The sequence below is a fragment of the Lycorma delicatula genome, chromosome 1 (genome assembly GCF_047948215.1).
Source record: "Lycorma delicatula isolate Av1 chromosome 1, ASM4794821v1, whole genome shotgun sequence".
NCBI classification, from domain to species: Eukaryota; Metazoa; Arthropoda; class Insecta; order Hemiptera; family Fulgoridae; genus Lycorma; species Lycorma delicatula.
In genome coordinates this window covers 141,620,031-141,643,226 of record NC_134455.1, presented here as the reverse complement: position 1 = coordinate 141,643,226, position 23,196 = coordinate 141,620,031, and the positions used below count along the sequence as shown (strand labels likewise).

The following is a 23,196-nucleotide window of genomic DNA, read 5'->3' as shown; positions in this document are numbered from 1 at the left end:
GACACGTCGCGTTATCCCGCTGGAACCAACATTCTCGTTCGTGTAAATCTAACATCGCTATAAACTGTTCGATTAAGTTGCTATAAACCACATCATACACAAATTTGTCAAAAAATAAAGGCCCTATTACACGACACCGGGAGATTGTACACCAAACATCAATTTTACGTGCATGTAACGGTCGTTCATTAAACGCATGACGCTTTTCAGCGCTCCGTATTGGGCAGTTTTGAATGTTAATGTGGCCATCCGAGTGAAACCATCCGTCGTCGCTGAAATAAACACGATCCAAAATTTCAATACCGATGTCATCAACAAAAGAACGAAACCAACGACAATACTGTAAACGTTTTCCGTGGTCTACTTCTTTCAATCTTGAAAGAGACCGATGCGATACGCATGCAATTGTAATTTTTTAGAAACCCTGAAAGTTGTAAATAGTAAAATCTCAGCCTGTGAAGATAACTTTCTGAGTGATTTTCTGGATGAGCGAGTCAAACGTTTTTTCTCATTCTCCAGAACTTCTAATGTTAACGGTGATCGTCGACCGCTACTTTTCCGATCATGTACACTCCCAGTTTCACGAAATTTATTAATCAAACGAGATGTTGTCAACTTAATAGAAACTGAAGAATTGTTAAATTTTATCCAAAACTCGTCTTTCAGTTGTTCGTAAGATTTATACGCGTAATAATCTCAATAATAAACACACGTTCGAACGTGTGTTTATTACTGGAAACGACATGGTTAGCACAATAAAGAAGAATTTATACTGGCATAGCACTAGTGCATAAGAAGAACATTTCAACTGTTACAAGCCGCTAACCTTGAGTACGTATTGCCAATTGACATGTAGGGAGAAATAAAATTTACCTATACATGACTTTTACCTTCTTAATCTTAGAGTTGCGTCCGTTATGAAACAGCCATAATAACGAAATGATCCAACTTAATACCTCCGATCCAACTTCCTGTACTTTGGTAACAGGATGGTCAAACATTTAAAAAATGAGTAAAAGGAATTTATAATCCAAATCTAAAAATAGAATCAAAGTGTAATTTAAAATTATCTAAGTCGACAAATTAATGCACATAACTATTATCACTTTGATATCGAGTTCCCACACTTCTCAAAAAGACTTTGATAATGCGAAGAGCGACATACGTATAAAATCTCTTCACCGTAGTAAATCTATGTTTTTTAAACTTTTTGACACATGAACTGTGTGAAAATAAAGATTCGCACTCGGTAACTACGTCTCAAAGTTTTAGAATAAATATTGTTCTTTTTTTCAATAGTATTGTTCTTAAATTGATAAAAATGTTATCAGTTTCAATTAATAATTAGCTAATTTTATAATGAGTAAAATATTTAGTATTAAAATAAAAATATTAAGCGATTAAAAAATACAGTTTTAAGTTAATATTTTAGAAAGCAAGAGTTAATGAGAAAATATTTAATGAGCTGAAGTAGATTAATCCTCAGGTCAGATAATTTTTAATCCTCAGTAGTAAATAATCATAAAAATAGATAAAGGATAATGCATTTTATACGTACTTGCAATGTTTTCAAGCCAAGAACAGAAGAGATTAAAACTTTACCCGATATATCGATTATATTCAATTCTGCCTGAGAAAGTATTATATCTTCGAACCTTACAGGTATATTTTCTTTACCAGGACACTGCTTGAAATCCTCCATACGTAACCGTTTAACCGGCTGAAAAATAAAAGTGGGTGAATGTTTATAATAAAAATAAGAAAAAAGATTAATTAACTCGTAAAAACAAAATTACTTTATGTAAAATACTCCATCGGTTTTCTAAGTTTTATTTTCTATTTTTGTTGTGTACTCCTGTCATTAAAGATAGGTCAGGAAATGTTTAATCTCGAAAGCTTCTTTTAGCAGGTACATAAATAATACGTCAGGATAATTTTTCAAATTAATTCTTTTCTTACAAACCTCAGTTAAATATTGGGAAATAATATTAATATTGCCGCTACTAATATATTTTAAAAGAAAAACGCTACATTTCCGATTCGCACTCGGTAACTACGTGTCTCAAAGTTTTAGCATAAATATTGTTCTTTTTTTGCGATAGTATTGTTCTTAAATTGATAAACATTTTTATTATTTTGAATTAATAATTAGATAATTTTATCACGAGTAAAATATCTAGTATAAAAATAAAAATATTTTATTATAATAAAATATTATATATTATAATAATAAAATATTTTGTATGGGCAATAAAAAAATAGCAGTATTCTTTTATATAAAATTAATGTATTTCGATTTCGTTTTAATTTCCTTTGGAGGTTTACTCTTCTTTCGTTGTAGGTTTTCCTTCATCTAAAAGGGTTAAGCCCTATTTTCTTAAGACTGAGCCAAATTTTTAACTTCAGTAATTATGAGTGACTGAAAATTATTGTCAAGAAGGTGTAATTTAATACATTAACATTAAAAATATAGATTATTCTGGTGTAGTGGGGTAAAAACAACATCAAAGAATCAAGTGCAAGAAAACATGTCAGAAAACAGGACCATTGACCGGTACTAGAAGGTACATGTAGTAAAACTGCATACGAAATTTCATTTTATGATGAATGCCTTCACTTTCTCGGTAACCGTACGCGCATTAAAACTCAGTTTTACAATCTTAAGTTTAATAACAATAATAAAAACTGTATTATTTTAGGTAGATTTCATAAAAAAGCTAGCTATTTCTAATGGGTACAATGAATCGACTTCCGGAAAATTTCGACATATCTTTGCGTTTCACGTACCCCAGACCCCAAACCACGTCAGTTCAAAAGTTTATATAAATATATTTCACTTTCTTGTGGATACGATAACTGCCGTAATTTTCCGCCAATCACTTTCAAATTGATACATAAAATATAACGATCCAAAATCTCGGTCGAGTTCGTTGACGGGCAAAATCGGACCATGGGGGTTGAAATGGGAGAGCTTTTTTGAAAAAAACAAAATGTCGCTATAACTTCCCTATTAAGTAAAATATCGAATTCGTTTAAAGTTCCTACTATTCTTTGAATAATGAACTAAAAGCTATCTAGGTAAAGTTTTTTTATATCACCAACCATTGGCCCAGGGGGTGAAAAAGATGGGGTTTAGATGAAAAAATTATCTTACCTTCCTTAATAGACACAATATCGAATAGGTTTAAAGTGGTCGTTAGTGCTCTAAACATTACCTAAAACTTTTGTCTGTAACAATTTTTGATAAGACCAACCCTTAAAGCAAGTAATGATCAAAATATTACTGGAATTGTAAGAAGATGGGGCTTCTCGTATGCTAAACACGTGAGACTTCTTTTCACATGCAACCATTGCTTTATTGAATAAATTAAAATTTTTTCTTAACTTTAAGGTGGAAATCTTTTATCCTAACTAAAAGTCATCAAATGTCACCATAGTGTTATCAAATGCACACTGGTGACTTAGAAAATGGATGTTCTTGGCTGAAAGCTCCGATTACTGACAAAGAGTGATAATTTTTATATAAAATGCTAACATTTTAATTAAGACATGCTTACTTTTAGAGTTCTACTTGGTTGATTTTTAAGTACTTTTGTGTGGTTTGAAATCTGCTGAGTATATTTTTTTAGAAATTCTGATATTGTCGTTTTTCTCAAAAAACCTAATAAATTTCTTAAACGCTGAAGATATCGAATTGAAGTCGTTTTCCGTCGAAAAAACTGGAGACTTTTTGAGTCAAAATCAAACTTCCTAAATTTTTTTCAGATTTTCATAGAAAGTACTTCCAATTGGTAACGGCCAATTCTTTCTTGTTCCTGCTTAAAATTAAATGCCTTTCATAAATTGTAATCTTCTACTCACTCCTTCCCACGTAATCGAGCCCACAATTTCAGCCGAGGTTTCCCATTCCAATTAAGGAGTGCAGTTAAAAAGTAAAGAAAGTTGTGTAGTCGTTTGTCGTTTATTTACGCAACAGAAATTTACAGAAACAGTTCTTCATAAACATGAAGAAACCTTTCAATATATGCGTGACTTGTTTCGAAGACTTTCGTTGATTGAATAGAAGCGACATAAGAATAATTACGCTGATAACATAATTAAACATAATAAAAGATAAACATAATTTTTGTTTCCTAACATGCGATAAATGATTTTAATCTGTTTTTATGCTAAACCGAATAAGATATCAGATTCTTTCTATCATCCACCATTTTTAAAACACTTTTTAAGTTTTAATTAAAGGTTTTTTTTTTTTCATTTTTCAACGTACAGTTAGCATTTTAAGCTCCTATATTGTATTTTGTTAGCTCATTTTTTATTGTTTAACTTTATTAACATAATTTGTATGCTATAAATAAACAATACTAGACAAATAATTAAAGCATATCATAGTCACATATTATGACATCATATCTAATACTGAACAGTGAGCCTTCATGGACAAGATTAATCATGTCTGTGCAGGGCAAAACATGTAGCTGAAAAAACAGCTGTTGTTTGTATTAAGCACTGGATTTAGGAATGAATTAATTTTGTTCAGTCTTATTGCTACCTTAGGTTTGTTATCAGTGCAGTAACATAATGCCTCAAAAATGTGTAAATTATATGGATGCCTTTTGTTATGTATGTGGTGAGTTTGCCGAAAATTAAATAGAAAAAACATTACACCTTTAATTAAAAAAGCACATCATTTGTACTTTCAGTGTAAAATTGGTGATCAGGATAAAACATGAGCTCCTTATATAGTATGCACTAATTGTTCTGTATATTTAAGAGGATGGCTGAAAGGTACACAGATGGCTTTGCCATTTGGTGTACCTATGGTTTGGCGTGAACCAAAGGATCATGTAACCGATTGTTACTTTTCTTTAACAATTGTGTCTGGAATTTCTAAAAAGTCTAAACATACTGTAAAATATTCTTCATTGCAATCTGCAATCAGGTCTGTACCTCACAGTGAAACTATTCCAGTTCCTTAGCCAGCTGAGAATGTATGTTTCGAAAGCAGCAATGAAGTATCAGGCAGTACTAAAGAAGACAATGATTTTGATTTTGAATTATCATCCAATAAACCACATCTTATATCACAAGGTGAATTAAATGACTTGGTTAGGGATTTAAATTTATCAAAAAATCAAGCTGAACTGTTAGGATGAAGACTGCAAGGTTGGAATTAACTTTTAAAAAAAAATACAAAAATTTCGGGCTTTTGAAGGCGACAAAAAGAACTTTCTCAATACTTTATTGATGAAAATATTTTGATTATTGCACAAATATTGTTGAGCTTATGTAGTAATTAGGACAAGTTCAAAAACCTGAGGACTGGCGCCTCTTCATAGATTCGTCCAAGTATAGTTTAAAAGTGGTTCTACTACACAATGGTAACAAATATTCTTCAATACCAATCGCTTATGGTATTAATTTGAAAGAGATATACGATGTGATAAAAGGCGTTCTTCAAAAAAAAACATTATAAAAAACATAGCTGGAACATGCGTGGTGATTTGAAAGTTATAGCTAGTTTGTTAGGCATGCAGTTAGGCTATACTAAACACATGTGTTTTATTTGCGAATGGGACAGCCGAGCTAGGGATAAACATTATGTTACCAAAGAGAGGAAGAAACGAGACAACTTAACTCCAAATGGGAAAAATATTATTCATGTGCTCTTACTTGAACACAAAAAAATATTTTTACCTCCTTTCCGTATCGAGCTAGGACTAGAAAAAATGTTGTAAAAGCAATGAAGAAGGATAGTCCCGGTTTTCTGTACATCAGGCAGAAATTTCCGAATATAAGTGAAGGAAAATTAAAGAAGGAATATTTGATGGTCCTCAAATAAGAGAGTTGGTCAAAGATGATGCATTTAACTCAGTGTTAAATAATTTATTAAGTACAGCTTGGGCTTCATTTAAAGACGTTTTCGAAACTTTTCTCGGCAAACAAAATCCGACAATAACCACGATATTGTTAATCAACTTCTTACTTCATATAGAGCTATGGGATGTAATATGTCTTTGAAAATACATTTCCTCCACTCACATCTGGATTTTTTCCCGGAAAACCTCGGAAACGTAAGCGACGAACACGGTAAACATTTCTACCAAGACATTACGGTGATGGAAATCCGCTATAAAGGGAAATGGAATACTAACATGCTAGTCGATTACTGTTGGATATTAATTCAGGATGTGCCTGAGGCTATTAATAAAAGAAAAGCATCAGTGAAATCACTTTAACACAGGTATGGCCATGCAAAATTAAAAATTTTACAGATTTTTATAGATTTTTACAGATTATATTTCTCCTTAATTTTTTTTTGAAGCGTAATTTATTTAAAACTAAGGGTGATAAAAAAATTGCATTTACAGATCTGTGTAATGTACGCAAAAATGGTATCACACTTGAGAAACATTTTAAAAAAACGTTTTCTATCCGTATTATGGAGATGCACTGAGACATTTCTTCGGCTATTTCAAATTCTAATTTTTTAAATGTTCAGCCGCATTAGAACCTCTAAACAACATAAACAGTTGGAATAAAACTTGTTTTATTTCACCGTAGATTGAACACAGTAACTTACAGGCTTGAGCGGTTGTATAGCATCACTAAAGTATGAGTGTATATAGGACTGATTTTTGGATACAGGTTTTATTACGTAATCGAAATCTACATAACAAACAATCGGAACTGAGAGCATGTTTCTGTAGTTTTTAAGTTTTCATGCATTTTGAACTGCACCCATCGATTTTGTACCTAACGTTTTAAGTAGGCTTTCATTCTATCTTCGCTTTGTCAATTTTTATAATAGAATGTGAAATATCGTTTGGATATATCTACCGTCTGTTTATAACTCGTTATCTGAGAACTGACTAACCTGAAAAATCTTTTATCTATTAATGTGACGTTTCTTCGATTTTCAAATACAAAGCGCCAAAACGATTGGATTTTTTATTATCACAGATCTTTAGGTGCTTTACTTCAGCACCTAATGCTACTTCATCCGTTAACGCACATATTTTTATAGAAACGCATTTTGTGTTTTGTTTTTTCTTCAGATTTTTTAATCTCTAATTTACATCGGGTAATTCAATACCTAATCTTGTATTGTTCTAGTAAAGCATCATATAGTCTATTGAGTCGTTCTGGATGTTCACTGGTCACGTAGTTACGTAATGTAGCCCATTTGAGTAAGTAAATATTACTATTCCATACATTACTCAGCGTTTTTATTTTTATTTCATTTGGTAAATTATTTCATTGGTACGAAGAGCACTGTAATGATTCAAATTTATTTATTCACAACAACAACCGTCTATAATGACTTAAGACCAACCGTTGGTTTTACCTGGAAATTCAGTTTCTTCTAGCGTTATTTTTTTAAGGTCTCTAGGATAAGTTTATCTTATTCACCTCAGTTATAGGCGGGAATATTTTTCATTAAACACTTATATCCTGAGTATCATTCGGTCACCGAGGATTTCTTTTTCGTATGTATTTTTCAATAAGAAGTTGAAGTTTAGGGCCTCTCTTGTGCAGACAGTCAAATTGTTGGCATGTTTTTTTTTTTTTTTGTTTTTTTTTAATTTTTTCATAAGTAAATAAATATTTTTATTTTCAATAACTGTATTTTTATAATAATAGTAATTAAATTGTTTTCAAAGATAATAAAACTATTTTGCTTGCAAATATCTAACACATTTTTTTTTTCAAAAAGTGATAAACTCTTAATTGCCGTCAAATTTTTATTTCAATTATTAATTTTTTAAATTGAAATTTTCAAAAATTAAATTTTTTTTCACCATTAAATTTCATTTTTATTACTTGTCATCCTCTTTTCAGTTAAGGAATTATTGTGATGAAGTCGCAGGTTTAATTTTAAATTGTTCTATAAGGCACTGAGTTAAGTACGGAAGAATATTGTTATAATACATGTATCTTAAAACCTTTTCAGATCATGTAGCCATTAAACTGGCTGTGTGCGAGGTCAGTTTTAAAACGCTGTTACAAAATCATTTTATATGGGATCTAAGTCGGTATTTTTTTTTATATTCACAAAGGAATCAGTTTTATTAAACAATTTGAACGATGTTTATACGATGTAAAATGTTTTATTTAGACTAGAAAGAATATGACCATTTTTTTCTCAGAAATGTGCTTGTGTGTGTGTGTGACTTGTGTATTATAATTGCTATGAGGGTTACGAATTTACTTATTATTTACAAAAATAGCTTATCTTACTAGCAACATATCGATGTAATGATTAACATAATAAATTATGATATACGGCATACAAAAAAAGAAGTATTTGTGGTCATAAATACGTCACTTTTACTTGAGGTCTAGAAATATCTTTTCTGACAAATGGTATCGGTAAACATGTAACACATAACTATTCGTAATGAATAACACTATACAGTAAAAATTGGTGGGAATTTTTATAAAACGTAGTTTTCTGAATCTCTTTCACTTTGTTACTAATCTGTGATTTATGACACGGGTTTTTCATCATATTTTGCCCAATTTTCAACCGATTTGCTTGAAAGTATTATTTTTAAAATCAGCAAACTATGTTTCATAAACACAAAGCAAAAAAAAAAAATCGCTAATAAAAGACGCGGTAGAAATGCGCAAAAAAATTCTGCAATTTAATTATCGTAATTTTTGTACTGTTTCAATTTTTTGTTGTTACAGGCATAAAAAATATCCAATGTTAACGGTTTTTTTTTTGGTCAAATTCTGTTAAATCTCTTTAATATACTGTAATTTTTTGAAATTTTTTTCACAAGAGGGTAGCATAAGACTATGAAGGGAGGCAATCAGATACCAACATATTTTCGCGAAACACTAATCAACCGCGGATCATTGTGATGGGAAAAGGTTTACATCAACATACCTTAAACTATTCGGCTATTCACAATCTACAATACTATATACAACAGAGTTTATTTCTATGTTTATTCACCATAAGTAATTACAAGAACTGTTGAACAGGTGAAAAATTTCTACATCGTTTTAAAGCTTACTTCTTCCTGAACGTCTATTTAGCAATTACTCCATATATAGTAACTGCATGACCCCTACCCATGCATATTCCCTACTTCAGCTCCCTTTAGTAATAGCCCTACTTTGGCTCCTTCATGGCAATAGATTAATAAATTTTAGACAAAAATAAACTCTGATCGTAGGAAACTGATTGTGAATAAACTCTGATTGTTGTAAATTGCACAATTTTTGTACAATTTGCCACACATCCATCAAAAATTGGAATCTGATACTACGGGACCAGACGCGTACCGTCACTAGAGTTGAAATGATTTTCAACTACCGTAATCTTCTTTGGATACCCTTTGATTGCCTCCCATTAAAAACTGAAATACGGAATTTTCATATTTTTCTTTTTGAAAAATGGTGTCTACAAAAAAAAAATCATCATGTAGCAAAAGGAGAGATTCAGCCTTGTCCCTAGGGTTCTCACCCATTTGAGCCGTTAATTAACAAAAATCGCTATTATGATAATTAAATTTTTCTTTATGAAAATGTGTTCTACGTTCAAAAAGGATTTAAGAGAACAATGATGTCCAAGGGGTACTCTCAACCCCTATACTAAAAAAAATTGAAGCATTGTAGTATTCAAATTTTTTTAAATGTTTTTTAGTTCAACAGAAAAAGCATGTGTAAGAATTATGATTGCAATTTGTAATCATTTTTAAGACATCTTATTACTAATAAATAAAACCAAAACTTAGTTGCTAATAAGAACGTGCCTAAAAATTATCTGGCTTAACATAAAACGGGGAAAATCAAACACACTGTACCATGAAAATGTAATTACCATGAAATGTTTTATATCCTATTCGCTGCATAGTACTACGTCGAGTTCTTATTTCCACCAGAATTAAGACAATTTACTACAGATTTCAGCACATTACTCCTAATTTTAGAAAAATGTAAGCAATTTCTTATTAAAAAATAATTAGTTAACGTAGTTTCAGTTTGAAAGAATGTTGGCTTCTCATTCTCTCTAAAAAAAATTATTAAATGAAACCTTTACTTACTACAGAGCAAATTAAAACAAATTAAAAATTTAAATTATCATATTAGTAAATTAACCTATTATTCTTGATTTATCTTAGTCAAAAATTAAAAAAAAATAATAGTTATTGATGTAGTATGCGATTCCAGTCGGACCTATTCATTTATACCCTATTTTCAAAAGGGTACTTCATAAGGGTTAAAATTATAGTCCATTTTTTAATACCTAATCAAAGAAAAAAATTATCACAGAATTGATAAAACTTACAAGAACTTTTAAGCTGAGGTCAAAATTTTTAAATTCTTTTGATACTTAAAAATGGAAAACAAATGATTTCCCCAGAATATGTAATATTTTAATTCATATAATTTCCGATAAAAAAATTTATAAATTAGAATTACTATTATTTATAAATAGAAATTATTTATAATTTCTGAAAGTTTTATTTCTTAAGTTGAAAGGTTTAGTTTAAGCTTAAAATGACTAAAAGTCTGTCTTTCGGTGATTTAAGATTCATTTTCGACTGCCTAATCGTCAAATGAAGTTCTTTTAATATTATTTAATCAGTTTTTGCCAAAAAAAATTACTTACAACAGACATTCTGATTGCAGCTGATAAAATACCAACACTTAAAATACAGAAGAAATACATGTTTTTCTTTGAAATCATTTTATTTATTTTTGTTTTGTAGAAATATAAAATTTTAAATTCTGGAAAAGACCTGACACGTCTTTGTTTCTAAAAATTATTCAAAACAATAAATTAATTTTTAATAACTTTTTCCGTTGTTTCATTGTCACCGTATAATTCTACTTTGACGGAAGTAATAAAATTCATATCACTATGACCCAATCTCATAATTGAAAATAAATAATAAAAATAATAACGTTTATTATTATTATTATGTGATTTTTATTATTAGTAATCACAATACTATGATTAAAACTGTAATACTTTTCTATATTATTTTTAATTCAAATTAGAGTCTTGCATAAAAAATATTTATATAGGTATCAGTCACTTCTCACGTTGCATGCGTATTGTAGTGATAATATTAGCATAATAAGCAATTTTGCTACATATATATTACCATAAAGTCGAATTTGGTTAAAAAGTACTCAGACAAATCATTATTTTTTAACGTTTCTTCATCTTTACTAAGAATGAGGATAAAGAACATCGGTTGGAGTAAAAAATAAGACCATACTCAATTTTTTAGTTATGCAGCAAGTTATTAATTAATAGTATAGGTGATATTAAATAAAGCTTAGGATTTTATGCATATCGATAAAAAAATAAGGCCTTAGAAGTCTATATCTAATGGAAAAAATCGTCCTCCCCTCTGTAATGGGTAAATTACTCGCCAATTGGAAACAATAACATTTAAAGAATATAGTTGTGTTTATGAAAGTCTGTTCGAAATGAATTATATTTTTAATTTTGTTTCCTTCCATATTATTCATGTCATTATTTTGGAATGTTAGTCATCACGAAAATATTTTTTCCAGTATCCGCGATTTAAAAGATTCATGTAAATTTGGAATTTTATTTGAATTCCTCTAGGACGTCACACACCATTAAGCAACACAATTTGAGGCTAAAAAAGTATTATTATGAATAATTATTATTATTATTATTATGAGTATTATTATGAATGGGGATTTTGAAGAAAAGAATGAGATAAAATAATTGACATGAGTTTTAGTGAGGAGCAACAATAAAGTTTTAAAATAAAATAAATGTAACTTGTCTTGTTTACAAAAAAGAAAGGACAGGTGCTTTTTCTTGCACAAAGTTTTTTTTTTACAAAAAAGCCGATTTTAAAAATATTCAAATTCATTACGTCACTGATATCAGAATTCAAACCCAATAATGCTTTTAGGGATGATTTTTTTCTACAATCTGACTAATTGCATTTAATTATCCTCTTCTATCCTAAAATACGTCTAGTCAATTCGCACTCTTGCAATCGACATTACGGCAAACAAAAAAAGATTAGCCAACACCTAACCTTACTCCATCAAACCTCAACTGCCCGTTTAGTCCTGATCGTGTAACCGCAAACATCCGCACTCGTATCGTTGACTACTCACACTCTCAAATAATACTAAATCTAACAAATACATTTTCTTGACAGGTCACAGGTTATCTTTCTACTTGTTTCCCGTATGTCGCCGTGGACGCAAAACAAGATTTAATGCAGCAAAATTTAATTTAAATCTGGTGGCACTCGGTATAATCAGCTGAAAAATGGACGAATCAATTCTTCCCGCTTCAAAGATATCACTTATTTAACTAATTTTCCCAGTTCAGAGAAACCAATTATTTAACCAGTTTTATTGATGGTCAATAGTAGGAACTGCTAAAATCTCAGAGTTGTTAATATCAACTGCATATCATTGGTAAGAGCTGTCAGAAAGATTACTTCTGAATTCTTGAATTAAGACTTATGAATTACCTGGAACATGATCTGAAAGAGACTTACTGTGGGTTTAAATAAATTAAAACCACAAAGAACCATATATTTACAACTTAGATAAGCAATTGAAAATGTTTACAGTGCAATGGGGAAATCTATCAATGCATTCTGAATAAGATGCCTATAGATATTATGTGAAAGTTCTATTAAGATCTTAAGATCTATTGTGTGAAATTAAGGAAAATAAGCATGGAACTAAATATTGTAAACCACAACGTTTTGGCCTTGGCACAACCTAACAAATTATTATATTATTATTATTATTATTATTATTATTATTTCACGGACTTATGAAGCTACTAAGTCCAATAGGGGGTGGTCACTCTCCGGCGCGCTTAGGGAAATGACCACTGATACCTCTTACCTGAGGGGTTAAATCACATCTCACACATACGCCAATAAATATAGCCGCACATCTTCACTATACAAGCGCAATAAAACGCATGGAAACATAAACAAAAAATGAATTTTTCAATCCAATCCTCTCCTCAGGACGTCCATTAAGCGCTAGATACCATTAAGCGCTTCCTAAAAGGGAGTCTTACCTCTAACTTTTTTTTTTTTTGTTTAAATGACTATCGTTACGTATTGCTTCAGAGGATGAGATGAATGATTTGTAGCGTGTGTGAAATGCCATTCCTGACCGGGATTCGAACCCAGGACTTCCGGACGAAAGTCCCACGTTCGAATCCCGGTCAGGAATGGCATTTTTACACACGCTGCAAATCATTCTTCTCATTCTCTGAAGCAATATCTAATGTTAGCTCCTGAGGTTAAAGAAAAAAACCGTGGGGATGCCAACCCCACGGTTGGCATCCCCACGGTCGTACCCTCTACAGCATTCTTTCCTACTACACCCCGAGCTGCTGAACACTTTACACTACACAAATTACAACATACACCTTACACAACCACACGACAACATCCCACACTGTTTCTTCTTACATTTACACTCGATGGTGTTACGACACCTTACGAAACGCAACCGTAAACCAAGGTGGAAACTATCATGCCAATGGGTGGATGGCTCTACGTAATAAGTCTCGAACGATGTCCTCTGGGCACCTGGGCGAACCCATTTGTATTTAGTTCTAGTCTCTGTACTCTTGGGCTCTGCAGAAGTGTTCCTGTATTTCCCAGTTACTTGTTACTCGTGGGACCAAACTTACTAATCCTGATCTAAATCCTATGATGGTTGGTGGTCCATCTGAAAAACCATCACTCGAAGTCATATGAAAAGAACTAACTCAGCATTGTCTGATGATGATAAGAACTGTATTGAAGATAATAGTGTAAGCATCCCGTCCGTAAGCATTTTATACTGTGGACGGGATGCGTCCACAGTAGAAACTTGCCCTGATATCTCCAGAATAATGCGGTTTCCGCCAAGGACGATCTTCCATTGACCATCTGGGATCACTGGAAACGGCTATCCAAAATGCTTTTCTGCTCTGCCAGCAACTCGTCGTTACTTTTTTTCACATCAGGACGGCTTTCGGCACAGCCTGGTGACATGGTATTCTAAACACTCTTAAACAATAGGGAGTGATGGGCAATATGAGATTCCCTTTATTAGGGGTTTCTTAAATGACCGAACTTTCCGTGTTGGAGATTCTGTGTTGAGTAATGCCACCTTGGAGAATGGAGAGCCTCAAGGAACTGTATTCAGTGCCACCTTGCTTTACTGTAGCCATCAACAGAATTACTAAATGTGTGAAGTCACCTGCTTCATGTTCTCTATTTGTCACTGATTTTACTATATATATATATGTACACCAATTCAACAGCTACAGCTGAGAGACTGCTACAGAATACTATATCTAGACTTGAGGCTTGGTCTAAGGTTACCGGCTTCATGTTCTCACCTGAGAAAACAAAATGTGTAGTCTTTTCTTGCCTGCACAAGTCTTATTCCACAGTTCCTTCTCAGTGGAGACCCAATTGCTACCTCTCTTGACATTAAAGTTTTAGGATTGCTTTTCGATAGTCATCTTACGAAGGTCAAACATATAAAACAGTGAAAAGCGAGATGTTTAAAAATTCTAGATATGCTACGAGTCCTTAGCAACACCAAGTGTGTAATAGACCGATCATGTACAGTATGTTACGTTTTTATTATTCTTTACTTCGGTCCCATTTTGATTATTGCTATATCGCCGAGCCTTCAGCGCGTCATACCATTTTTATAATGTTGGATGCTATACACCACGCTTTTCTTCACTCGCTACAGCAGCCTTTAAATCAAGGCCCTGTCCTTAAACCCGACACTGTCACAAGCATACTTGATGATTGCACTGATTGCGGTGAGCCATCACTTTTAGGATAGACGGGACCACTGTTAGCATCTTACTCTATCCGGCTTAAAGGACAACCAAATCACCTGGTTTTTAAATCAGTCCTCGCAAAACCTTATTTACAATAGTATAAAAACCATCCATGTTATACAGCACTAATTGGTGTTTGTATCTAGCGCTTAATCTATCTGTTACATTTTGACATACCTTCTAGTTTTTTGATCTATCCCTGTTCATATCCTACGTGGAGTTTCAACCCCATAAATTTGAATTATGACTTAATCATACATAATAAAAAAAAAACAACTCCTATCGTCTTTTGGGAAATGTTTTACCAACTTCTGTCCAAAATAAACCAAGATGCAGTAGTATACACAGATGGGTCGAAACAGAATGATACTGTTGGATGTGCTTTTGTTGTAAATGATAGAATCTACATGTTACCTGACATTACTAGTTCCTACAATGCTGAACTGCATGCCACCAATAAGGCATTTAATATCATTCATCCAAAATATCCTCACATCCTTATTTGTAGTGAGCGATTCATTTAGTGCACTCCAAGCTTTAGAAGATTACTATTCTAGACATCCTCTTATCACGAAAATTTATAATGAAGCACTGAGTTAAACCACTGCAACAGATTAACCTTCTCTTGCTATTAAAAACTTCCTATACTGTTGCTACTTAATTATAACTTCTGTTGTATATCCTCATTTACTGTATTTCCTAGATCTAGACACTTAAATAGTTTTACTTACTTTATCTCCTCACCATTCAATCTAATATTTACTTTTTCACAGTTTTCTCCTACTACCAAACTTATGGCCTTACTGTAATTTATTCTCATTCTTCACATTTCTTTTCAAGATCTTCAAAAATCTCTGTCACTTTCTCATTATTTCCAAGAAGAACCATATCTCTCCCCATCAAAGCATCCTCAAATTATTTCTTTCAGAAATAATTAATTCTTTCAGACTAAACGGAGTAAGTGTAACAAGCAATATCCTTGCCTGACTCCTCTCCCCAGTCCAATTTCTTCACTTTTCTCTCCTATTTGTACTGTTTTTCTATGGAGTACTTGTTCCCTTAATACAGATCTATGAAACTGGAATTCTCAAGATGCAGAAGTATTCAGTTTTCTCTGAGCAAATTACCCTAACAGAGCAAAAAAATTAAAAGTTAGCTCGAAAAAAGTAATTTACAGACAGATGTACATCTAGTACACATACTTGTGAATAACCATTTATTTTATCAAAAAAGTTGTATTCTGAAGGTAAATTTATCTCCTAAATACTAAAGTACCCTTAACAAATGATTCTAAGTTAAGTCTATTTTTTTTACTTATTTTTTTTTTAAGAGTGCACTGGATGAAAAATGTCTAAAACGTATAATTTAGTAGGGCTAATTTCTTTACTGAGAACTGAGATCAATTGTCCATCCTAGTGCTCAGAGTAGGGCAAATAAAAAGTTAGAACTTTTATCACTTTCCCCCCAATTGAATAAAAGCACTTTGTGTGAGTAGTTACAAACATTTGCTTTCTGCAAGAGAAGTCTGATTCAATTAATGAATTTACAGGCCTTGTAAACCTTTACTTCCAAACCAAACATTTAATTTTGTTTAAATAATCTCTTCTATTAAAAATATTTAATCTTCTATTGGGCGCAATATCCTATTCATTGCGCCCAACGCAATGTTATTCATATTGCTATCGAGTGCAACAACATCGATTAACAACATAAACATGATCTAAGTGTAGGTTTAAAAAAGACCAAAACATTTCAAATCATTAAAAGATTTATTGCCAACACTAAATCTAGAAAAAACCAATCTGAAATAGGATTTGCTTGAGTAATTGTTTATTTTAATAAAACTTGAATAAACTTTAATATTTTAATAACTGGAATAATGTTCATTATTGTCATTTTCAAACACAGCAATGTAGCATCTTTCACAAATTATATTTGCAAGTTCTAAACAGAAGAAAATAGTTACACATTTTTTATATGTATGTTTAGAACAGCAGACTTTCTCATTCCCTCATGAAAAGAAGTAGCAGCTTCATCATTTAGATGAAGTATAGCCTATTATTTCTGAAGTCTCTACTTTGGAAGTTCTAGTGCATTCTGACTGTTTGACTACTTCGGCTGTGTAGTTGTTCTAGAAAAAGTTAATTTCACAAAGCCTTCAGAAAGAAATGTTTATTGCTTTTAGGGTTTCAGTCTGGGTTATTGGCCAAGAAGATTATGTTAGAATTGATTCCTGCCATGTTGAGTGTGGTAAAATAAATTATCAACGGCCATCAGCAGACATTTCTAGTGATGTATATTGTGCACAACTTATCTAACTTTTGGTAGAAATGTAGTCTAGGATTGCTTAAGTTTTCCCAGTCTTTTCATCATACGGATTTTTTATACAGATTTGAATGCTAGATCATGGATACCGGTGTTCTTTGATGGTTGGGTTTCAATTAACCACACATCTCAGGAACAGTCGATCTGAGGCTGTACAAGACTACACTTCATTTACATTTATACAAATCATCCTCTGAAGTAATACCTTATGGTGGTTCCAGAGACTAAACATAAAAAGAAAGAAGTCTTTTCATCAAGTTTGCATCTTTTTCATCTTCATTATGCATGCTTGATATTAGGAGTATATTATTTTACTTTCTTGGCACATAAGAAATTAGTGAGCAGTCTTTATTGAAAAAATTGTTAGTTTTCTCAGTTAGAGATTTTGTATTCGCAAATTTTGGCAGGATTTGTATGTTGGTTTTTTTTTATTGTTACCAAGACAAATTTTTCTGTTTGAGGAACTGCAGTAGTTCAATACTAGCAAACCAATTTTCACAAGTAATATTCCTTTCTGTCCGAAAGATTGGTTCTGCTAGTAACATCTTTTGGTTTATTGCTTATGTTGTATGGAGCCTTAAGCTGCTTACTTTCATAAATTTTTTAACTGTAAGTGTAAAACATTTTAGAATCTACAAATGCATATATTTTCACTGTTAATGCAACTGGGTGCAATTCACCTCACACATTACATTTACTGTAGTAGTTTGCCTAGTACTGAGAGAAATATTCACATGTTCAATGCATAGAAGCTGATGTAGAGGAAAGGTACTAGGAGCCACCCACAACTCTAAGAAAAATACCAGCTTGACAAAGAGAAGATTTGCTCTTCATCTGAGAGATCACATGCATTTGACAGAAGGTTAATTATGATCTGTGCTTGATTTAATGCCAGACAGTTTATTACTTTCATCCTGAAAGGGAAGATATTTATAAATTTTCATTTTTTTGTTTGACTTAAGACTTAAATACGACAGAGTAGACTAGACAATTTATGAATTCCCATACTGAACAAAATTTTAGTTTATTATAAGTAATCCTTTAAATGCTTCTTAAAAGATGTTTCATAGGTTATGTAGTATAGAAATTTTGTCAGAAAATTCAATAATTATAAGCTTGATTATTGACCACAATTAGTGTAGTTTCAATAAAAAGTATGGAATTAGTAGAAAGGAATTAAAACATGTGTTAAAATATATAGAGTATTTTGTTCTGACCTTATCTGAGTAGTTGTTATTATTATTAATATCAACTACAAAAAAGAAAACTTTGTGTATAATTTACATCGTTATATAAAATTTAAAAGATAGCTTCACTTATACTCATTGTACAGTTACTAGATTTAAAATTTGTTATAGTCATTACAAATAAGAATAAAATCTTTAAAAGATCAAGTAAAATGTAGTGCATGTGCTCATTTACTTTAGAACCTGTTTACTAACTTTCTCACAAGAAAAAATATAAGTTATGTCAGTAAAGACTTCAGAGTATTTTGGCTAAACACCCAGTGAAAATTTTACAAGACACATGATGAATATAATATAGGACAAGTTTCCATTATTTTTACTGAGTACAAGGTAATGAAAATAAGAGTTAAATCTCAATACATTGTTCTACACTTACTAGTTGTTATAATGCATAGTAAAAGATCTATGAATATGATAATGGCAACTACTAATGCTATATATCTAAATCTTAAACAAAAAATCCTGATTTATTCTACATTTGTAGACAGTATTCATTACACATAAATAATTATCAAAGAACTTATATTCAAAGTAAAAAAAAAAACAAAAAAAAACAGCAATAAAATATTGAAAGTTTACCACTTACTGATAAAAAAGTGGGCTAAAAGTTTCCAGGTAATATTAATTAGTAATTAATCTACTGCTACATATTAGTTTTACTTATAAGATTTCCAGAAATTTATTACAAAATAGAGACACCTGCACCATCTGTGAGAAGTCGGCGCCATCTTGCAGCAACATTGTGATATTCATTACATAATTTTATTTAACTTGCAATGTAGGTACTGTAAATTTACATAAGTGTGGCTCTTGCTTAAAACCATGCAACTTAAAATTCGTTATTCTTTAGTTATCTTTCAATGCTTGCAAGTGTTATGCTAGTAGAGATTCATTTGGATCTTTAAACATAAAATAGAGTTTTGTATTTAAGTTTATAATTTTTGTTAAGTTCTAAATAATCAATACTTTTCGTGAACAATTAAAAAAAAATGGCCTAATTGCCAATATTGTTTTTGGCAATCGTTTCTAATTTATCTTGAATTTGTAAGTAAAGAAAGGAAAACATTTAACTACATTGTGACAAATTTAGGATTATGATCTGGATATATGGAAATATCCATTTTGGGGTGCTTATTTGAGTTCAAATAAGTGGTTTTTAAAGAATGTCTGATATAATTTCTATTGGTAATTCTTTTATAAGTTTTTAATGTTATAATAATAAGAGTCATATTTTTTAATCAAGCTCGATTAGTATAGTTGTATTGATAAACTCAATTTTGACAAAAATGTCAGTTAGAACCTTTCTTGTCAAACTAATGCAGTGAGATGCCAAGTTGGCGTACACATCAACGTTTGGTCAAATTAAATTTATTATTTTTTTTGCAGTGAATTTAAAACGAAAAAAATAATACCAGCAGCAGCGATGAGAATGAGGACAAGGATGTACAAACACAATACTGCGGGGCCTTCTTCTACGGTTCAAACCAACATGGAACACAGTAAAAGTGCAATTGAAGACAACAGTTGTCATGAATAAAATACTGGACAATTCATCAGCTTGACGAGCACTATGCCAGTTGATAAGAAAAAAGTCTCTTGAAAAATGTCTGGATACCTTCGAAAAACTATGATTTTGCAGCAGATACCAAACACCTCAAGAGAAAATTCAATCACCAGTAGCTGGATGCATATTCAGTTTGGCTAGTTTACTCAAGGCGACAAAAAGGTGCTTTCTGTAAATATTGTGTGTTGTTTCCGTAGTCAGTCAGAATGATGAGAGGTGGTTAAGGTTCTTCTTCCATCAGACCTTTCATTAAGTACAAGAACGTGCACGATTATTGCAAAGCACATTTACAGTCCTAGGGACATCAGACTGCAATGGAATCTGCCAAATAGTTCATGGAGGGCTCCCAGTGGCCATCCAATTTTACCAGCCTTCAATAAAAATAATAGAAAAAAAGAAAAAAAGTACTGTCCTCAATTGTTTTCTGCGTTATTTTTTCCGGTACACATGATTTACTACTCAGAGGCAAAAATCTGGATGAAGGCGTACTTATCAAATTACACAACTTATGCATTGAAGTAGATTATTCACAACTAAAAGACCATTATGAGCATGGATCGAAAAACGCGTCATACAGATCACCTATCGTTCAAAATGAAATAATTCATCTATGTGGAGCTACAATGTCACAAGGGTTAAAAAAGATTGCGTTTACAGCATTTTGGCTGAGGAAACCGCGGATATTTCCGACAAAAGAACATCTGCCTATTGGAATACATTTCTTCGATAAAAAGGCCAATGAAATTGAAGAAAAATTTTTGGCTTTGTAGAGCTTGAAGGATTTAATGCCGTGTATATTGCCAAAGACATTGAAGATTTTGTGACAAACTTGAACCTAGACACTGATTGTGAAGTGTTTGGGGTTAAACTTCAACGGATGTTCCACCATGTCTAGGAAAGAAGAAGGTGTGCAGGTGATCTTGAGAAAAAAGTACAAAAAAGCCTTCCACTTCCATTGCTCTTACAACAAACTTAACCTTATCATGAACGACTTAAACGTTACCCCAGAAATTTGAAACTGCATTGGAACTATCAAGGAGATAATCACATTTTTTCGTGTGTCTGTTTTACAATGCAAGCTTTTTGCTATCATTTCTAAATTATGTGAGACTAGGTGGTGAGAGAAAAACCACCCTATCTTGCTCCTTTCTCAGGTGCTTACCTGTAGGGTTCCCTCCCACTTCATCGAAATACGCCAACCTCCTCTTCCGGATTGACTGGTTTATAACAACAGATATAGTATGGTTGTAGGCACTTCCTGCAGCAAATCAATTTGTCCTTACCACAGAGAATCTGGCAACAACATGACTGATTTAACAAGAACTTCTCAAGAAGTGAAAAACTTACTGCTAGCACTTGTTGAAAGTATACATATTGATGAAAACTTCATCTGTACAGATGCAATTTATTCTTTGTTAGAAAGAGCACACACAACCAGATTCAGCATATGTGAATCATTACCTGGAAAAAGTTAAAAAATATACAGAAAATCAACCATCAAGATAATTTTATACAAAGCAAATAAAAAAGTAATGAACACAATGGTCAAGAACAAAACAGAATTTACTAATACACAGATTGATATAACATTATTTTAGACTTTAAAAACAGTCAAACTTAAAACTAATAATCAGAATTATTAAAATAAAACATAAGGTTATATGATATCAAATATAATTTACTCTATTTTAAAATAGAAAAGGATCATGAAAATCAGAAGTAAAATATATCAGCAGACAATCTAAAAAAAATGATCTTCAGTGTTCCTATTTATTTATTTTTAATTTAAAATAATAAACATTGAAGAAGCATATATTTCAAGGTATCTCAGGTACTTACTGACTCGTAAAAACATGTAAGGCCTACATTAAAATTTCTTATGTTATAATGTAGGCCCTCCATCAGTATATTATGCTCTGATCATTTACTTTTTGCAGTCCATGTATCACCTAATCCACAGCAGTTTCTATGGACCATTACTTAATATTTTGAATACAAATTACCATTTTAACAATCTTCTTTAGAAGCATTTGAAAATATTCAAATAATTGCTTCACTCATACTTCAGTAATTGTACATGTTACACAAGATGGCTTTATTTTTTTATTAAAAATGCAAGCAATATGAATGTTTTAAACAGCTTTGCTTCCATCATTATTTAACAGACTCCTAAGATGTCAATTATTTGACATTGAGTGAATAACCACGCCCTGATCACAGGCTGGAGATATATTATAAAAAAGTAGCTACACTTTCCATTATGCATTTATCAACTTTTGCATCTGCTCTTTAACGGAACTGAAGAATTTAAAAACATTTGCCTTCCTTTAACTCTCTACTGTAGAGAATATGACATTTTAGTTAACAAAAAAAAGTCCTGTATGAAACACTTCTTTCGTCACTAAGTAGAAGTGACTGAAGTCAATATGTTAGTCTTTGACTATCTACTTCCCAGGTCTAACCGTGACCTAGCAGTAGTTATTAATATTGCCACACGTTAGGGGACGAAAGAAACACATTAAGGCCAGGAGGTTTTAAATGAACTTGATAATAATTGATATAGTAAATCTAGACTACGAAAACAAATATAAAACGTAAAAAAGTAATAAATAAAAATGACTTTAACAACGCCCAATATATAAGATTTTTTTCATATTGTACAATTTGTGCATTTAAAGACGACAATATTAAAAATAAGATATTTAAATAAAAATTTAAAAAGTATCTCATTCTACTCGTTGCGGCGGATTTTTAGTTGTTTTTTTAAATAATGTATTTTACGAATAACGAACTAAAAACGGTACCTATGCACGTACGTGTGAAAAACTCTTGTTTGCAAGAAACCTACATCTAGCAACCAAGGAGAATAAAACTGCAAGCTGTGAAATGGCATAGGGACTACTGAAGAGTTTCAGCTAAGATTGTTTATAATCTGAAAATATATCTTATTTTTTATCCTAAGTTTATAATTTTTTCTAAATGAGACCTTCTCCTTCTGTCTGTTTAAAAATAGGGAAAAAAGTGCATTATGTCACACTAGCATCTAACTGTTCTCCACCGATGCTGATTAACTAAACTAATATATATATATATATATATATATATATATATATATATATATAACTTACAAATTTTGAGAAATAATTTTTGGAAGATATCATTTTTTTTTATTCTTGCAAATAAAAACATAAATTAATGGGTATCAAGTGAACGAGTAGCAG

The 23,196-nt window shown here is 31.5% G+C and overlaps 1 protein-coding gene across 2 annotated transcripts in view; it reads right to left on the bottom strand.

The window, feature by feature from the left end:
- Positions 1–23,196, bottom strand: part of LOC142323289 (uncharacterized) — a 28,969-nt gene that overhangs the window by 3,057 nt on the left and 2,716 nt on the right. Inside the window, exons 2-3 of one of the 2 annotated variants that reach the window (XM_075362758.1) lie at positions 21,138–21,436; positions 1,559–1,720 (exon numbers count right to left, since the gene is read on the bottom strand). In XM_075362758.1, coding sequence (XP_075218873.1) covers positions 1,559–1,720; positions 21,138–21,161 — 186 coding nt within the window. In that variant the 5' untranslated portion in view covers positions 21,162–21,436. Of the gene's footprint in view, positions 1–1,558; positions 1,721–10,627; positions 10,774–21,137; positions 21,437–23,196 lie in introns of those variants that run through there. The other variant, XM_075362750.1, reaches the window with a different exon arrangement.